The sequence below is a fragment of the Nerophis ophidion genome, linkage group LG01, assembly GCF_033978795.1.
Source record: "Nerophis ophidion isolate RoL-2023_Sa linkage group LG01, RoL_Noph_v1.0, whole genome shotgun sequence".
NCBI classification, from domain to species: Eukaryota; Metazoa; Chordata; class Actinopteri; order Syngnathiformes; family Syngnathidae; genus Nerophis; species Nerophis ophidion.
In genome coordinates this window covers 2106788-2119340 of record NC_084611.1, presented here as the reverse complement: position 1 = coordinate 2119340, position 12553 = coordinate 2106788, and the positions used below count along the sequence as shown (strand labels likewise).

Below are 12553 nucleotides of genomic sequence, written 5' to 3'. Positions count from 1 at the left end.
TGGAATGGAACTCATTCGGCTCGGTGCCGGAATTTTAGCGGCGAAAAACAGTGCTACTATTTTTCTGCTTGCAGTAAGTAATACTGTACAAATAACACATGCTTATGGTTTGAGGTTATTTTGCGTACTCGTAGATTTTACAGTAAAAAACTGGCAGCTCAGTAGCCAGAATTTTATTGTCTAATTTGCAGTGATTTTTTTTTTTACAGCATATTACGCAACCCCGAACGGGACAAGCGGTAGAAAATGGATGGATGGATGGATATTACTGTAAATGGCACAAAAAAAAATTGTCAATGTAAAATCAATGGCTGTTTTTATGTTTTATTACTGTAAATGTAAAAACTGTACCAGTTTTATTTTTACTGACTGCTCAGTTGCCAGAATTTTAGCATCAAAAAAGTGGTAGTTTTTCCATTTACAGTAAAATGCTGTAAAAACTACCATAAAATTTACCCGAAAAAACTGGCATCTCAGTGGCCAGGATTTTACGTTAAAATTTGCTGTTTTTTTACAGCAAATTTTCATTGTAAAAATTTTTTTTAATGTAAAATCTTATTTTTACAGTGTATTACTGTACATGGAAAAACATAAAACATTTTTTCTCACTGACAGCTCAGTTGCCAGAATTTTACTGTCAAATTTGCAGTGATTTTTTTTTACAGCATATTACGCAACCCTGAACGGGACAAGCGGTAGAAATGGATGGATGGATATTACTGTAAATGGCACTTTTCACTGTAAAAAAAAAATGTAGTCAATGTAAAATCTATGGCTGTCTTTATGTTTTATTACTGTAAATGTAAAAACTGTACCAGTTTTATTTTTATTGGCTTCCCAGTTGCCAGAATTTTAGCATCAAAAAAGTGGTACTGTTTTTCCATTTACAGTAAAATGCTGTAAAAAATACCGTAAATTTTACCCGAAAAAACTGGCATCTCAGTCGCCAGGATTTTACCTTAAAATGTGCTGTTTAACAAAAAAAATGTTTTTGTTTTTTTTTTACGTAAAATCTGTTGTTTTTACAGTGTATTACTGTAAATGTAAAAACTGTACCAGTTTTATTTTTATTGGCTGCTCAGTTGCCAGAATTTTAGCATCAAAAAAGTGGTACTGTTTTATCATTTACAGTAAAATGTTGTAAAAACTACCATAAATTTTACCCTAAAATACTGGCATCTCAGTCGCCAGGATTTTACCGTAAAATGTGCTGTTTTGTACAGCAAATTTGTACTGTAAAAATTTTTTTTTGCGTAAAATCTGTTTTTACGGTGTAGTACTGTAAATGGAAAAAAAAAATTCTCACTGGCATCTCAGTCGCCAGGATTTTACCTTAAAATTTGCTGTTTTTTTACAGCAAATTTTCATTGTAAAAAAATTTTTTCAACGTAAAATCTGTTGTTTTTACAGTGTATTACTGTAAATGGAAAAACAAAAAACATTTTTTCTCACTGACAGCTCAGTTGCCAGAATTTTACTGTCAAATTTGCAGTGATTTTTTTTTTACAGCATATTACGCAACCCTGAACGGGGCAAGCGGTAGAAATGGATGGATGGATATTACTGTAAATGGCACTTTTCTCTGTAAAAAAAAAGAATGTAGTCAATGTAAAATCTATGGCTGTCTTTATGTTTTATTACTGTAAATGTAAAAACTGTACCAGTTTTATTTTTATTGGCTGCTCGGTTGCCAGAATTTTAGCATCAAAAAAGTGGTACTGTTTTTTTCATTTACAATAAAATGCTGTAAAAAATACCGTAAATTTTACCCGAAAAAACTAGCATCTCAGTCGCCAGGATTTTACCTTAAAATGTGCTGTTTAACAAAAAAATTTTATTTTAATTTTTTTTTTACGTAAAATCTGTTGTTTTTACAGTGTATTACTGTAAATGTAAAAACTGTACCAGTTTTATTTTTATTGGCTGCTCAGTTGCCAGAATTTTAGCATAAAAAAGTGGTAGTGTTTTATCATTTACAGTAAAATGTTGTAAAAACTACCATAAATTTTACCCTAAAATACTGGCATCTCAGTCGCCAGGATTTTACCGTAAAATGTGCTGTTTTGTACAGCAAATTTTTACTGTAAAATTTTTTTTTTGCGTAAAATCTGTTTTTACGGTGTATTACTGTAAATGGAAAAAAGTTTTTTCTCACTGGCATCTCAGTCGCCAGGATTTTACCTTAAAATTTGCTGTTTTTTTACAGCAAATTTTTATTGTAAAAAAAAATTTTCTATGTAAAATCTGTTGTTTTTACAGTGTATTACTGTACATGGAAAAACAAAAAACTTTTTTTCTCACTGACAGCTCAGTTGCCAGAATTTTACTGTCAAATTTGCAGTGATTTTTTTTTTTTTTTTACAGCATATTACGGAACCCTGAACGGGACAAGTGGTAGAAAATGGATGGATGGATGGATATTACTGTAAATGGCACTTTTCTCTGTAAAAAAAATAATGTAGTCAATGTAAAATCTATGGCTGTTTTTATGTTTTATTACTGTAAATGTAAAAACTGTACCAGTTTTATTTTTATTGGCTTCCCAGTTGCCAGAATTTTAGCATTAGCAATTTTACAGTAAAAACTGGCATCTCAGTCGCCAGAATTTTACTGTCAAAAAACACTGGTACAGTTTTTACATTTTCATTAATGGGCTGTAAAAACGACCGTAAATTTTACAGTAAAAACTGGCATCTCAGTCGCTAGAATTTTACTGTCAAAAAACACTGGTACAGTTTTTCCATTTTCATTAATGGGCTGTAAAAACAACCGTAAATTTTACAGTAAAAACTGGCATCTCAGTCGCTAGAATTTTACTGTCAAGAAACACTGGTACAGTTTTTCCATTTTCATTAATGGGCTGTAAAAACGACCGTAAATTTTACAGTAAAAACTGGCATCTCAGTCGCCAGAATTTTACTGTCAAAAAACACTGGTACAGTTTTTCCATTTTTAGTAATGGGCTGTAAAAACGACTGTAAATTTTACAGTAAAAACTGGGACCTCAGTCGCCAGAATTTTACTGTCAAAAAACACTGGTACAGTTTTTCCATTTTCATTAATGGGCTGTAAATACGACTGTAAATTTTACAGTAAAAACTGGCATCTCAGTTGCCAGAATTTTACTGTCAAGAATCACTGGTACAGTTTTTCCATTTTCAGTAATGGGCTGTAAAATGACTGTAAATTTTACAGTAAAAACTGGCATCTCAGTTGCCAGAATTTTACTGTCAAGAATCACTGGTACAGTTTTTCCATTTTCAGTAATGGGCTGTAAAAACAACCGTAAATTTTACAGTAAAAACTGGCATCTCAGTTGCCAGAATTTTACTGTCAAAAAACACTGGTACAGTTTTTCCATTTTCAGTAATGGGCTGTAAAAACAACCGTAAATTTTACAGTAAAAACTGGCATCTCAGTCGCTAGAATTTTACAGTCAAAAAACACTGGTACAGTTTTTCCATTTTCAGTAATGGGCTGTAAAAACGACTGTAAATTTTACAGTAAAAACTGGCATCTCAGTCGCTAGAATTTTACAGTCAAAAAACACTGGTACAGTTTTTCCATTTTCAGTAATGGGCTGTAAAAACGACTGTAAATTTTACAGTAAAAACTGGCATCTCAGTCGCTAGAATTTTACTGTCAAAAAACACTGGTACAGTTTTTCCATTTTCATTAATGGGCTGTAAAAAGTAAAAGGTGTCAGCCAGAATGTTTCAAATGTCACTTGGAGTGTGCAGAGTCTGGAGGACAAACCAGCACATTTGAAGAAGTTTTAGCAAAAGAAGATTCCAAAGACTTGAGGTGGTGACTTGTCCAATGCAGCGACCCCCGCCACCTCAAAATGGACAAGCGGTAGAGAAAGGATGGATGGATGGACTTTATTGACGCAGGCATGGCTTGTGTCACATGACGTGGTGGACCAGACCCGGACTTGAGTCTGAGTTGGACTCCCGTGGTCCAGGGAGCCAGAAGTGTCCGATACATGCTGGTCCAGCTGTGTGGCCCCGCCCCCTGGTCCTCATCTCCTCCGGTCAGAGAACCAGCGGCGCCAACATTGGTCCCGCGGTCCCAAAAGGACTCGGACTAAAGGGCATCAAAGATGGAGAGCTCCCTCCCTGGACCAGCAGCCATCTTGGAAAAGCCGCCCGTCCAGCAGGGGTCAGTAGAGGCTGTCCAGCGGCAAGATGGCCGTCTTCCTGATCTTCTCCAGAATTTCCCCCCGCAGGCTGGCATGGAGGACTTCCTGCCAGACGTAGCGAGGATTGACCACGGCGGGCGGCTGGCGCGGCGGCGGCTGCTGCAGCGCGGCGCCGTCCTCGTCGCGTTTGGCGCGGTCGGGCTTCAACGCCACCAGCGTGTTGAAGCACACGCCGTCCGTCATGGCGTGCTGGCGGCCGTGGTGCTGCAGACCCAGGACGCCCAGCGTGGTCACCTTGTGCTCGTAGTAACACGCCGCCATGGCGTCACGCACCACCGCGTCGGCCGCCCAGCTGACGGCGTGCGTCTTGACCGCCGCCACCACGGGGAGGTGGAGCCTCGGGGCTGGGGGGCACGTGAGAGGGTGAGGACGCGCGGGAACACACGAGGGCGCCGGCCTACCTTTGACCAGCAGGAGCCACACCCGCTCTTCGGAGGTGACGAAGACCAGGACCAGTCTCTGGACCGTGTGACGGCAGCTCTGGTCCGTCGGCAAGGTGACGGGGTGCCAGGGGTCCCGGTGGTACCTGAACGCAGCAGCGGGGTCAGGAGGACACTAGAGTGGTGTGACATGTGACATGTGACATGTGACATGTGACACGTGACATGTGACGTGATGCGTGACATGTGACACGTGACATGTGACACGTGATGCGTGACACGTGACATGTGACACGTGACATGTGATGCGTGACATGTGACACGTGACACATGATGCGTGACACGTGACATGTGACACGTGACATGTGACATGTGATGCGTGACATGTGACACGTGGCATGTGACATGTGATGCATGACATGTGACACGTGACACATGACGCGTGACACGTGACATGTGACACGTGACATGTGGCATGTGATGCGTGACATGTGACATGTGATGCGTGACATGTGACGCGAGACATGTGACATGTGACACGTGACATGTGACACGTGACGCGTGATGCGTGACATGTGACACGTGGCATGTGACATGTGATGCATGACATGTGACACGTGACACATGACGCGTGACACGTGACATGTGACATGTGACGCGTGATGCATGACATGTGACATGTGACACGTGACATGTGACACGTGACATGTGACACGTGATGCGTGATGCGTGACATGTGGCGTGAGACATGTGACATGTGACACGTGACACATGATGCGTGACACGTGACATGTGACACGTGACACATGACGCGTGACACGTGACATGTGATGCGTGACATGTGATGCGTGACATGTGACACGTGACACATGACGCGTGACATGTGACACGTGACATGTGACATGTGACACATGACACGTGACATGTGATGCGTGACATGTGATGCGTGACATGTGACACGTGACACATGACGCGTGACATGTGACACGTGACATGTGACATGTGACACATGACACGTGACATGTGACATGTGATGCCTGACATGTGACACGTGACACATGACGCGTGACATGTGACACGTGACATGTGACATGTGACACATGACACGTGACATGTGATGCGTGACATGTGATGCCTGACATGTGACACGTGACACATGACGCGTGACATGTGACACGTGACATGTGACACGTGACATGTGGCATGTGACACGTGATGCGTGACATGTGATGCGTGACATGTGATGCCTGACATGTGACACGTGACACATGACGCGTGACAAGTGACACGTGACATGTGACACGTGACATGTGGCATGTGACACATGATGCGTGACACGTGATGCGTGACACGTGACACATGACACATGACGCGTGACATGTGACACGTGATGCGTGACATGTGACTTGTGATGCGTGACACATGACACCTGACATATGACACGTGACATGTGACACGTGATGCGTGACACGTACTTCAGCCCGCACTCGATGGGCCTGAGGATGTCCCGCCCCCGCAGTTTGAGGGCCGTGCGTCGGTCCCACCAGGCGGCCTGGAGAGACTCCTTATCGGCCGCCGCCGGACTCTTGACGTCCCCGCCTGGAAGCACAGCGGCAGGTCAACTCACCCGCCACCTGGAGCCCCGCCCACAAAGACCACACCTGTGACCGCCGCCAGGAAGTTAAAGCGGATCCACTGCGGTCCCTGCTCCTCGATCAGCAGCAGAGTGATTGGCTCGCACTCCACCCCCGCCTCCTCCTTCACCTGCGCACCACCAAGGTCACGCCCTCCAGATGGACAGGGGCGGGGCTTACAGGGACTCACCTCCCTCAGCAGCGCCTCCTGCAGGCTCTCGCCCTTCTTCACCTTCCCGGCCGGCAGGTACCACTTCTTGTAACAGTCCTTCTTGGCCTCCTGCACCATCAGCACCTCCTCCTGACACACACACACACACACACACACACACACACACACACACACACACACACACACACACACACACACACACACACACACAGTTTTTACCTCCAAAACAAATGCAATGTATCAATTTATTTTCTCCAAAAATTTAATTTTGGTAGAAATGCGGAAGAGCCAAAGGCTAACTGAAATGCTAGCAGTTAGCACACTGGACAGATAGCATCAAGTAACAAAAATGATGACCAAAATTAGCTAAAAAAAAAACCCAACAAACTAGCATGCTAACAGTGATATGCCGATGCTAACGATCGTTAAAAAGTGGCCCCCGAGCTGCACTTTGAACACACCTGTTGTTAATGAGGTTATTTCGAGGTGGAAACAGAAACAGGAAGTAGTTTTGCCAAAGACTACCTTGTGGTTAAAGATGATGGCGCTGACGATGTAGGTGGTGTTGTTCTTCAGCGAGGCGGGCTTGCTCTGCTCCAGACCCACGTCGTCGTACGCCGTCACCTCCGACCCCCGGCCGCTCAGCAGCACCTGCACCTCCTCCTCCACCTGACGGAGCTCCGCCTCCATGTTGCCGGAACCCACCTGACTGGCTGTCTCAACCATGGACACGTTAGAGGAGACACAGCATTGGCTGCTGTGACGCGAGAAATTGGACCGCCATCTTGAAGTGGTGATGAGGAGCCTAAAGTGACAGTTGACAGGTAGAAAACAAAGATGCTAAAGTGACAGTTGACAGGTAGAAAACAAAGATGCTAAAGTGACAGTTGACAGGTAGAAAACAAAGATGCTAAAGTGACAGTTGACAGGTAGAAAACAAAGATGCTAAAGTGACAGTTGACAGGTAGAAAACAAAGATGCTAAAGTGACAGTTGACAGGTAGAAAACAAAGATGCTAAAGTGACAGTTGACAGGTAGAAAACAAAGATGCTAAAGTGACAGTTGACAGGTAGAAAACAAAGATGCTAAAGTGACGGTTGACAGGTAGAAAACAAAGATGCTAAAGTGACGGTTGACAGGTAGGAAACAAAGATGCTAAACTGACAGTTGACAGGTAGAAAAAACAAAGATGCTAAAGTGACAGTTGACAGGCAGAAAACAAAGATGCTAAAGTGACAGTTGACAGGTAGAAAACAAAGATGCTAAAGTGACAGTTGACAGGTAGAAAACAAAGATGCTAAAGTGACAGTTGACAGGTAGAAAACAAAGATGCTAAAGTGACAGTTGACAGGTAGAAAACAAAGATGCTAAAGTGACAGTTGACAGGTAGAAAACAAAGATGCTAAAGTGACAGTTGACAGGTAGAAAACAAAGATGCTAAAGTGACGGTTGACAGGTAGAAAACAAAGATGCTAAAGTGACGGTTGACAGGTAGGAAACAAAGATGCTAAACTGACAGTTGACAGGTAGAAAAAACAAAGATGCTAAAGTGACAGTTGACAGGCAGAAAACAAAGATGCTAAAGTGACAGTTGACAGGTAGAAAACAAAGATGCTAAAGTGACAGTTGACAGGTAGAAAACAAAGATGCTAAAGTGACAGTTGACAGGTAGAAAACAAAGATGCTAAAGTGACAGTTGACAGGTAGAAAACAAAGATGCTAAACTGACAGTTGACAGGTAGAAAACAAAGATGCTAAACTGACAGTTGACAGGTAGAAAACAAAGATGCTAAAGTGACAGTTGACAGGTAGAAAACAAAGATGTTAAAGTGACAGTTGACAGGTAGAAAACAAAGATGCTAAAGTGACAGTTGACAGGTAGAAAACAAAGATGCTAAAGTGACAGTTGACAGGTAGAAAACAAAGATGCTAAAGTGACAGTTGACAGGTAGAAAACAAAGATGCTAAAGTGACGGTTGACAGGTAGAAAACAAAGATGCTAAAGTGACGGTTGACAGGTAGAAAACAAAGATGCTAAAGTGACAGTTGACAGGTAGAAAACAAAGATGCTAAAGTGACAGTTGACAGGTAGAAAACAAAGATGCTAAACTGACAGTTGACAGGTAGAAAACAAAGATGCTAAAGTGACAGTTGACAGGTAGAAAACAAAGATGTTAAAGTGACAGTTGACAGGTAGAAAACAAAGATGCTAAAGTGACAGTTGACAGGTAGAAAACAAAGATGCTAAAGTGACAGTTGACAGGTAGAAAACAAAGATGCTAAAGTGACGGTTGACAGGTAGAAAACAAAGATGCTAAAGTGACGGTTGACAGGTAGAAAACAAAGATGCTAAAGTGACAGTTGACAGGTAGAAAACAAAGATGCTAAAGTGACAGTTGACAGGTAGAAAACAAAGATGCTAAAGTGACAGTTGACAGGTAGAAAACAAAGATGCTAAAGTGACAGTTGACAGGGGGAAAACAAAGATGCTAAAGTGACATTTGACAGGTGGAAAACAAAGATGCTAAAGTGACATTTGACAGGTAGAAAACAAAGATGCTAAAGTGACATTTGACAGGTAGAAAACAAAGATGCTAAAGTGACAGTTTACAGGCAGAAAACAAAGATGCTAAAGTGACAGTTGACAGGTAGAAAACAAAGATGCTAAAGTGACAGTTGACAGGTAGAAAACAAAGATGCTAAACTGACAGTTGACAGGTAGAAAACAAAGATGCTAAACTGACAGTTGACAGGCGGAAAACAAAGATGCTAAAGTGACAGTTGACAGGCGGAAAACAAAGATGCTAAAGTGACAGTTGACAGGTAGAAAACAAAGATGCTAAAGTGACAGTTGACAGGTAGAAAACAAAGATGCTAAAGTGACAGTTGACAGGTAGAAAACAAAGATGCTAAAGTGACAGTTGACAGGTAGAAAACAAAGATGCTAAAGTGACAGTTGACAGGTAGAAAACAAAGATGCTAAAGTGACAGTTGACAGGTAGAAAACAAAGATGCTAAAGTGACAGTTGACAGGTAGAAAACAAAGATGCTAAAGTGACAGTTTACAGGCAAAAACAAAGATGCTAAAGTGACAGTTGACAGGCGGAAAACAAAGATGCTAAAGTGACAGTTGACAGGCAGAAAACAAAGATGCTAAAGTGACAGTTGACAGGTAGAAAACAGATGCTAAAGTGACAGTTGACAGGTAGAAAACAGATGCTAAAGTGACAGTTGACAGGTAGAAAACAAAAATGCTAAAGTGACAGTTGACAGGTAGAAAACAGATGCTAAAGTGACAGTTGACAGGCAGAAAACAAAGATGCTAAAGTGACAGTTGACAGGCAGAAAACAAAGATGCTAAAGTGACAGTTGACAGGTAGAAAACAAAGATGCTAAAGTGACAGTTGACAGGTAGAAAACAAAGATGCTAAAGTGACAGTTGACAGGTAGAAAACAAAGATGCTAAAGTGACAGTTGACAGGTAGAAAACAAAGATGCTAAAGTGACAGTTGACAGGTAGAACACAAAGATGCTAAAGTGACAGTTGACAGGTAGAAAACAAAGATGCTAAAGTGACAGTTGACAGGTAGAAAACAAAGATGCTAAAGTGACAGTTGACAGGGGGAAAACAAAGATGCTAAAGTGACATTTGACAGGTGGAAAACAAAGATGCTAAAGTGACAGTTGACAGGTAGAAAACAAAGATGCTAAAGTGACATTTGACAGGTAGAAAACAAAGATGCTAAACTGACAGTTGACAGGTAGAAAACAAAGATGCTAAAGTGACAGTTTACAGGCAGAAAACAAAGATGCTAAAGTGACAGTTGACAGGTAGAAAACAAAGATGCTAAAGTGACAGTTGACAGGTAGAAAACAAAGATGCTAAACTGACAGTTGACAGGTAGAAAACAAAGATGCTAAACTGACAGTTGACAGGCGGAAAACAAAGATGCTAAAGTGACAGTTGACAGGCAGAAAACAAAGATGCTAAAGTGACAGTTGACAGGTAGAAAACAAAGATGCTAAAGTGACAGTTGACAGGTAGAAAACAAAGATGCTAAAGTGACAGTTGACAGGTAGAAAACAAAGATGCTAAAGTGACAGTTGACAGGTAGAAAACAAAGATGCTAAAGTGACAGTTGACAGGTAGAAAACAAAGATGCTAAAGTGACAGTTGACAGGTAGAAAACAAAGATGCTAAAGTGACAGTTGACAGGTAGAAAACAAAGATGCTAAACTGACAGTTGACAGGCGGAAAACAAAGATGCTAAAGTGACAGTTGACAGGTAGAAAACAAAGATGCTAAAGTGACAGTTGACAGGTAGAAAACAAAGATGCTAAAGTGACAGTTGACAGGTAGAAAACAAAGATGCTAAAGTGACAGTTGACAGGTAGAAAACAAAGATGCTAAAGTGACAGTTGACAGGTAGAAAACAAAGATGCTAAAGTGACAGTTGACAGGTAGAAAACAAAGATGCTAAAGTGACAGTTGACAGGTAGAAAACAAAGATGCTAAAGTGACAGTTGACAGGTAGAAAACAAAGATGCTAAAGTGACAGTTGACAGGTATAAAACAAAGATGCTAAAGTGACAGTTGACAGGTAGAAAACAAAGATGCTAAAGTGACAGTTGACAGGTAGAAAACAAAGATGCTAAAGTGACAGTTGACAGGTAGAAAACAAAGATGCTAAAGTGACAGTTGACAGGTAGAAAACAAAGATGCTAAAGTGACAGTTGACAGGTAGAAAACAAAGATGCTAAAGTGACAGTTGACAGGTAGAAAACAAAGAGTGGGCCGCCACACATTCCAGAAATGCTGTTGCAAAAATAAATTCTCTTTCTTTATTTTGGTCTTATTGCCAATGCTAAAAAAAAAAAAAAAAAAAGTTTATTTTTTTAATAATGAATTATTGACCTATTTAAAGCTCCAATCCCTTCAAATATTTCACTTTATAATGTTTTATGTGTAAAATATTATGTGCATATATTGTGTGGTTGACATATAAAAACAGCATTTTCTTTGACAAAAGAGCATAAAACCAACAAAATAATAATTCAAACGTAAAATCGACAGATATATCTGAAGTTGATCTTGTAACTGAAGTATTAAAAGTAAAACAAATAATAATAAAAATGTATGACTTTATGAGTGGGGGACCTTTTGGATCCCAAAGATATTTAGTGGGATTTTATTTATTTTTTCTCTGTGATTACTCAGAAATAATAATACATTTAAATCAATGCTGTCCTGCATTATTGATCTTTTTAGGGCTCCAATTAATTCAGATCAAACATTGCTTTCTGAATGTTTTGGGCAATGAGGGAAATATTGCACATTTCACTTTTACTATAAAAAACAAAGACTGAAAAGGCATAAAACCCAGATTTAATGTAAGTGTTACATAAAAAATTCAAATAATAATTTGACTTATTTTTAACATGTTAATGACGGAGACCCTCTATGGTGCCTGGGAGTCCTAAAGGTAAAAAAAAAAAAAGAATCCATATATGTTGTTATGGTTTGAAAAATAAAAATATCAAAACGGCCCCCGCATGTTTTTAGTTGTCCGCGTCTGGCCCTCAGTGGAAAAAGTTAGGACACCCCTGCCTTCCAACATGTCTATGGTCTCAAATGTGCTGCCTGCCGCCCCCTTGTGGACAACACCTGCAACTGCCGCTCACGAAATACTTTCCACATTTTCCACTGTCTCACTTTTACTCGCCATACGTCGATATTTAAAAAAAGAGCGCCCACGTTGCTGAAAACTAAACATGTCCGTGAGGCCACCAAGTAATGTTCCAATAAAGCAGCGTCATGCTAAATATAACTTTGCTAATTATATTGAGAAGACCGCCCTGTTCATCTCAAAATGACGTTATAATATTTTACTTTGCGCATTCGACATGTCATAAATATTCACATTCGCTATGAGAGAGTTGTAATGTTGTTTTAGCAAAGAAGAACACAAACAAACCTCTTCTGCTGTTTGACAGTTGAGCCGGTTATGCTAAACAGGAAGTGCTCACACTTTCACTTTGGACTTTTTCCAGTATAAAAGCCTCCTTGTCTCGTTTGGCGATGTAAACCACGTAAAATTAAAAAAACATGAAGATGGAAGATTTGTAAATTATAGGTTAAAACATATCGTCATGTTCATTTAGGTAT

The 12553-nt window shown here is 40.6% G+C and overlaps 1 protein-coding gene across 1 annotated transcript; it reads right to left on the bottom strand.

Moving 5' to 3' along the window:
- Window positions 1–299: 299 nt before the first annotated feature.
- Window positions 300–12510, bottom strand: nudt18 (nudix (nucleoside diphosphate linked moiety X)-type motif 18). Its single transcript, XM_061893572.1, has 7 exons — window positions 12363–12510; window positions 6913–7192; window positions 6406–6516; window positions 6243–6345; window positions 6057–6180; window positions 4603–4727; window positions 300–4545 (listed from the first exon to the last, which is right to left on the bottom strand). The coding sequence occupies exons 2-7, from the start codon at window positions 7111–7113 to the stop codon at window positions 4163–4165; spliced, it is 1047 nt and encodes a 348-aa protein (XP_061749556.1). The 5' UTR covers window positions 7114–7192; window positions 12363–12510; the 3' UTR covers window positions 300–4162.
- Between the last annotated feature and the right edge of the window lie 43 nt (window positions 12511–12553).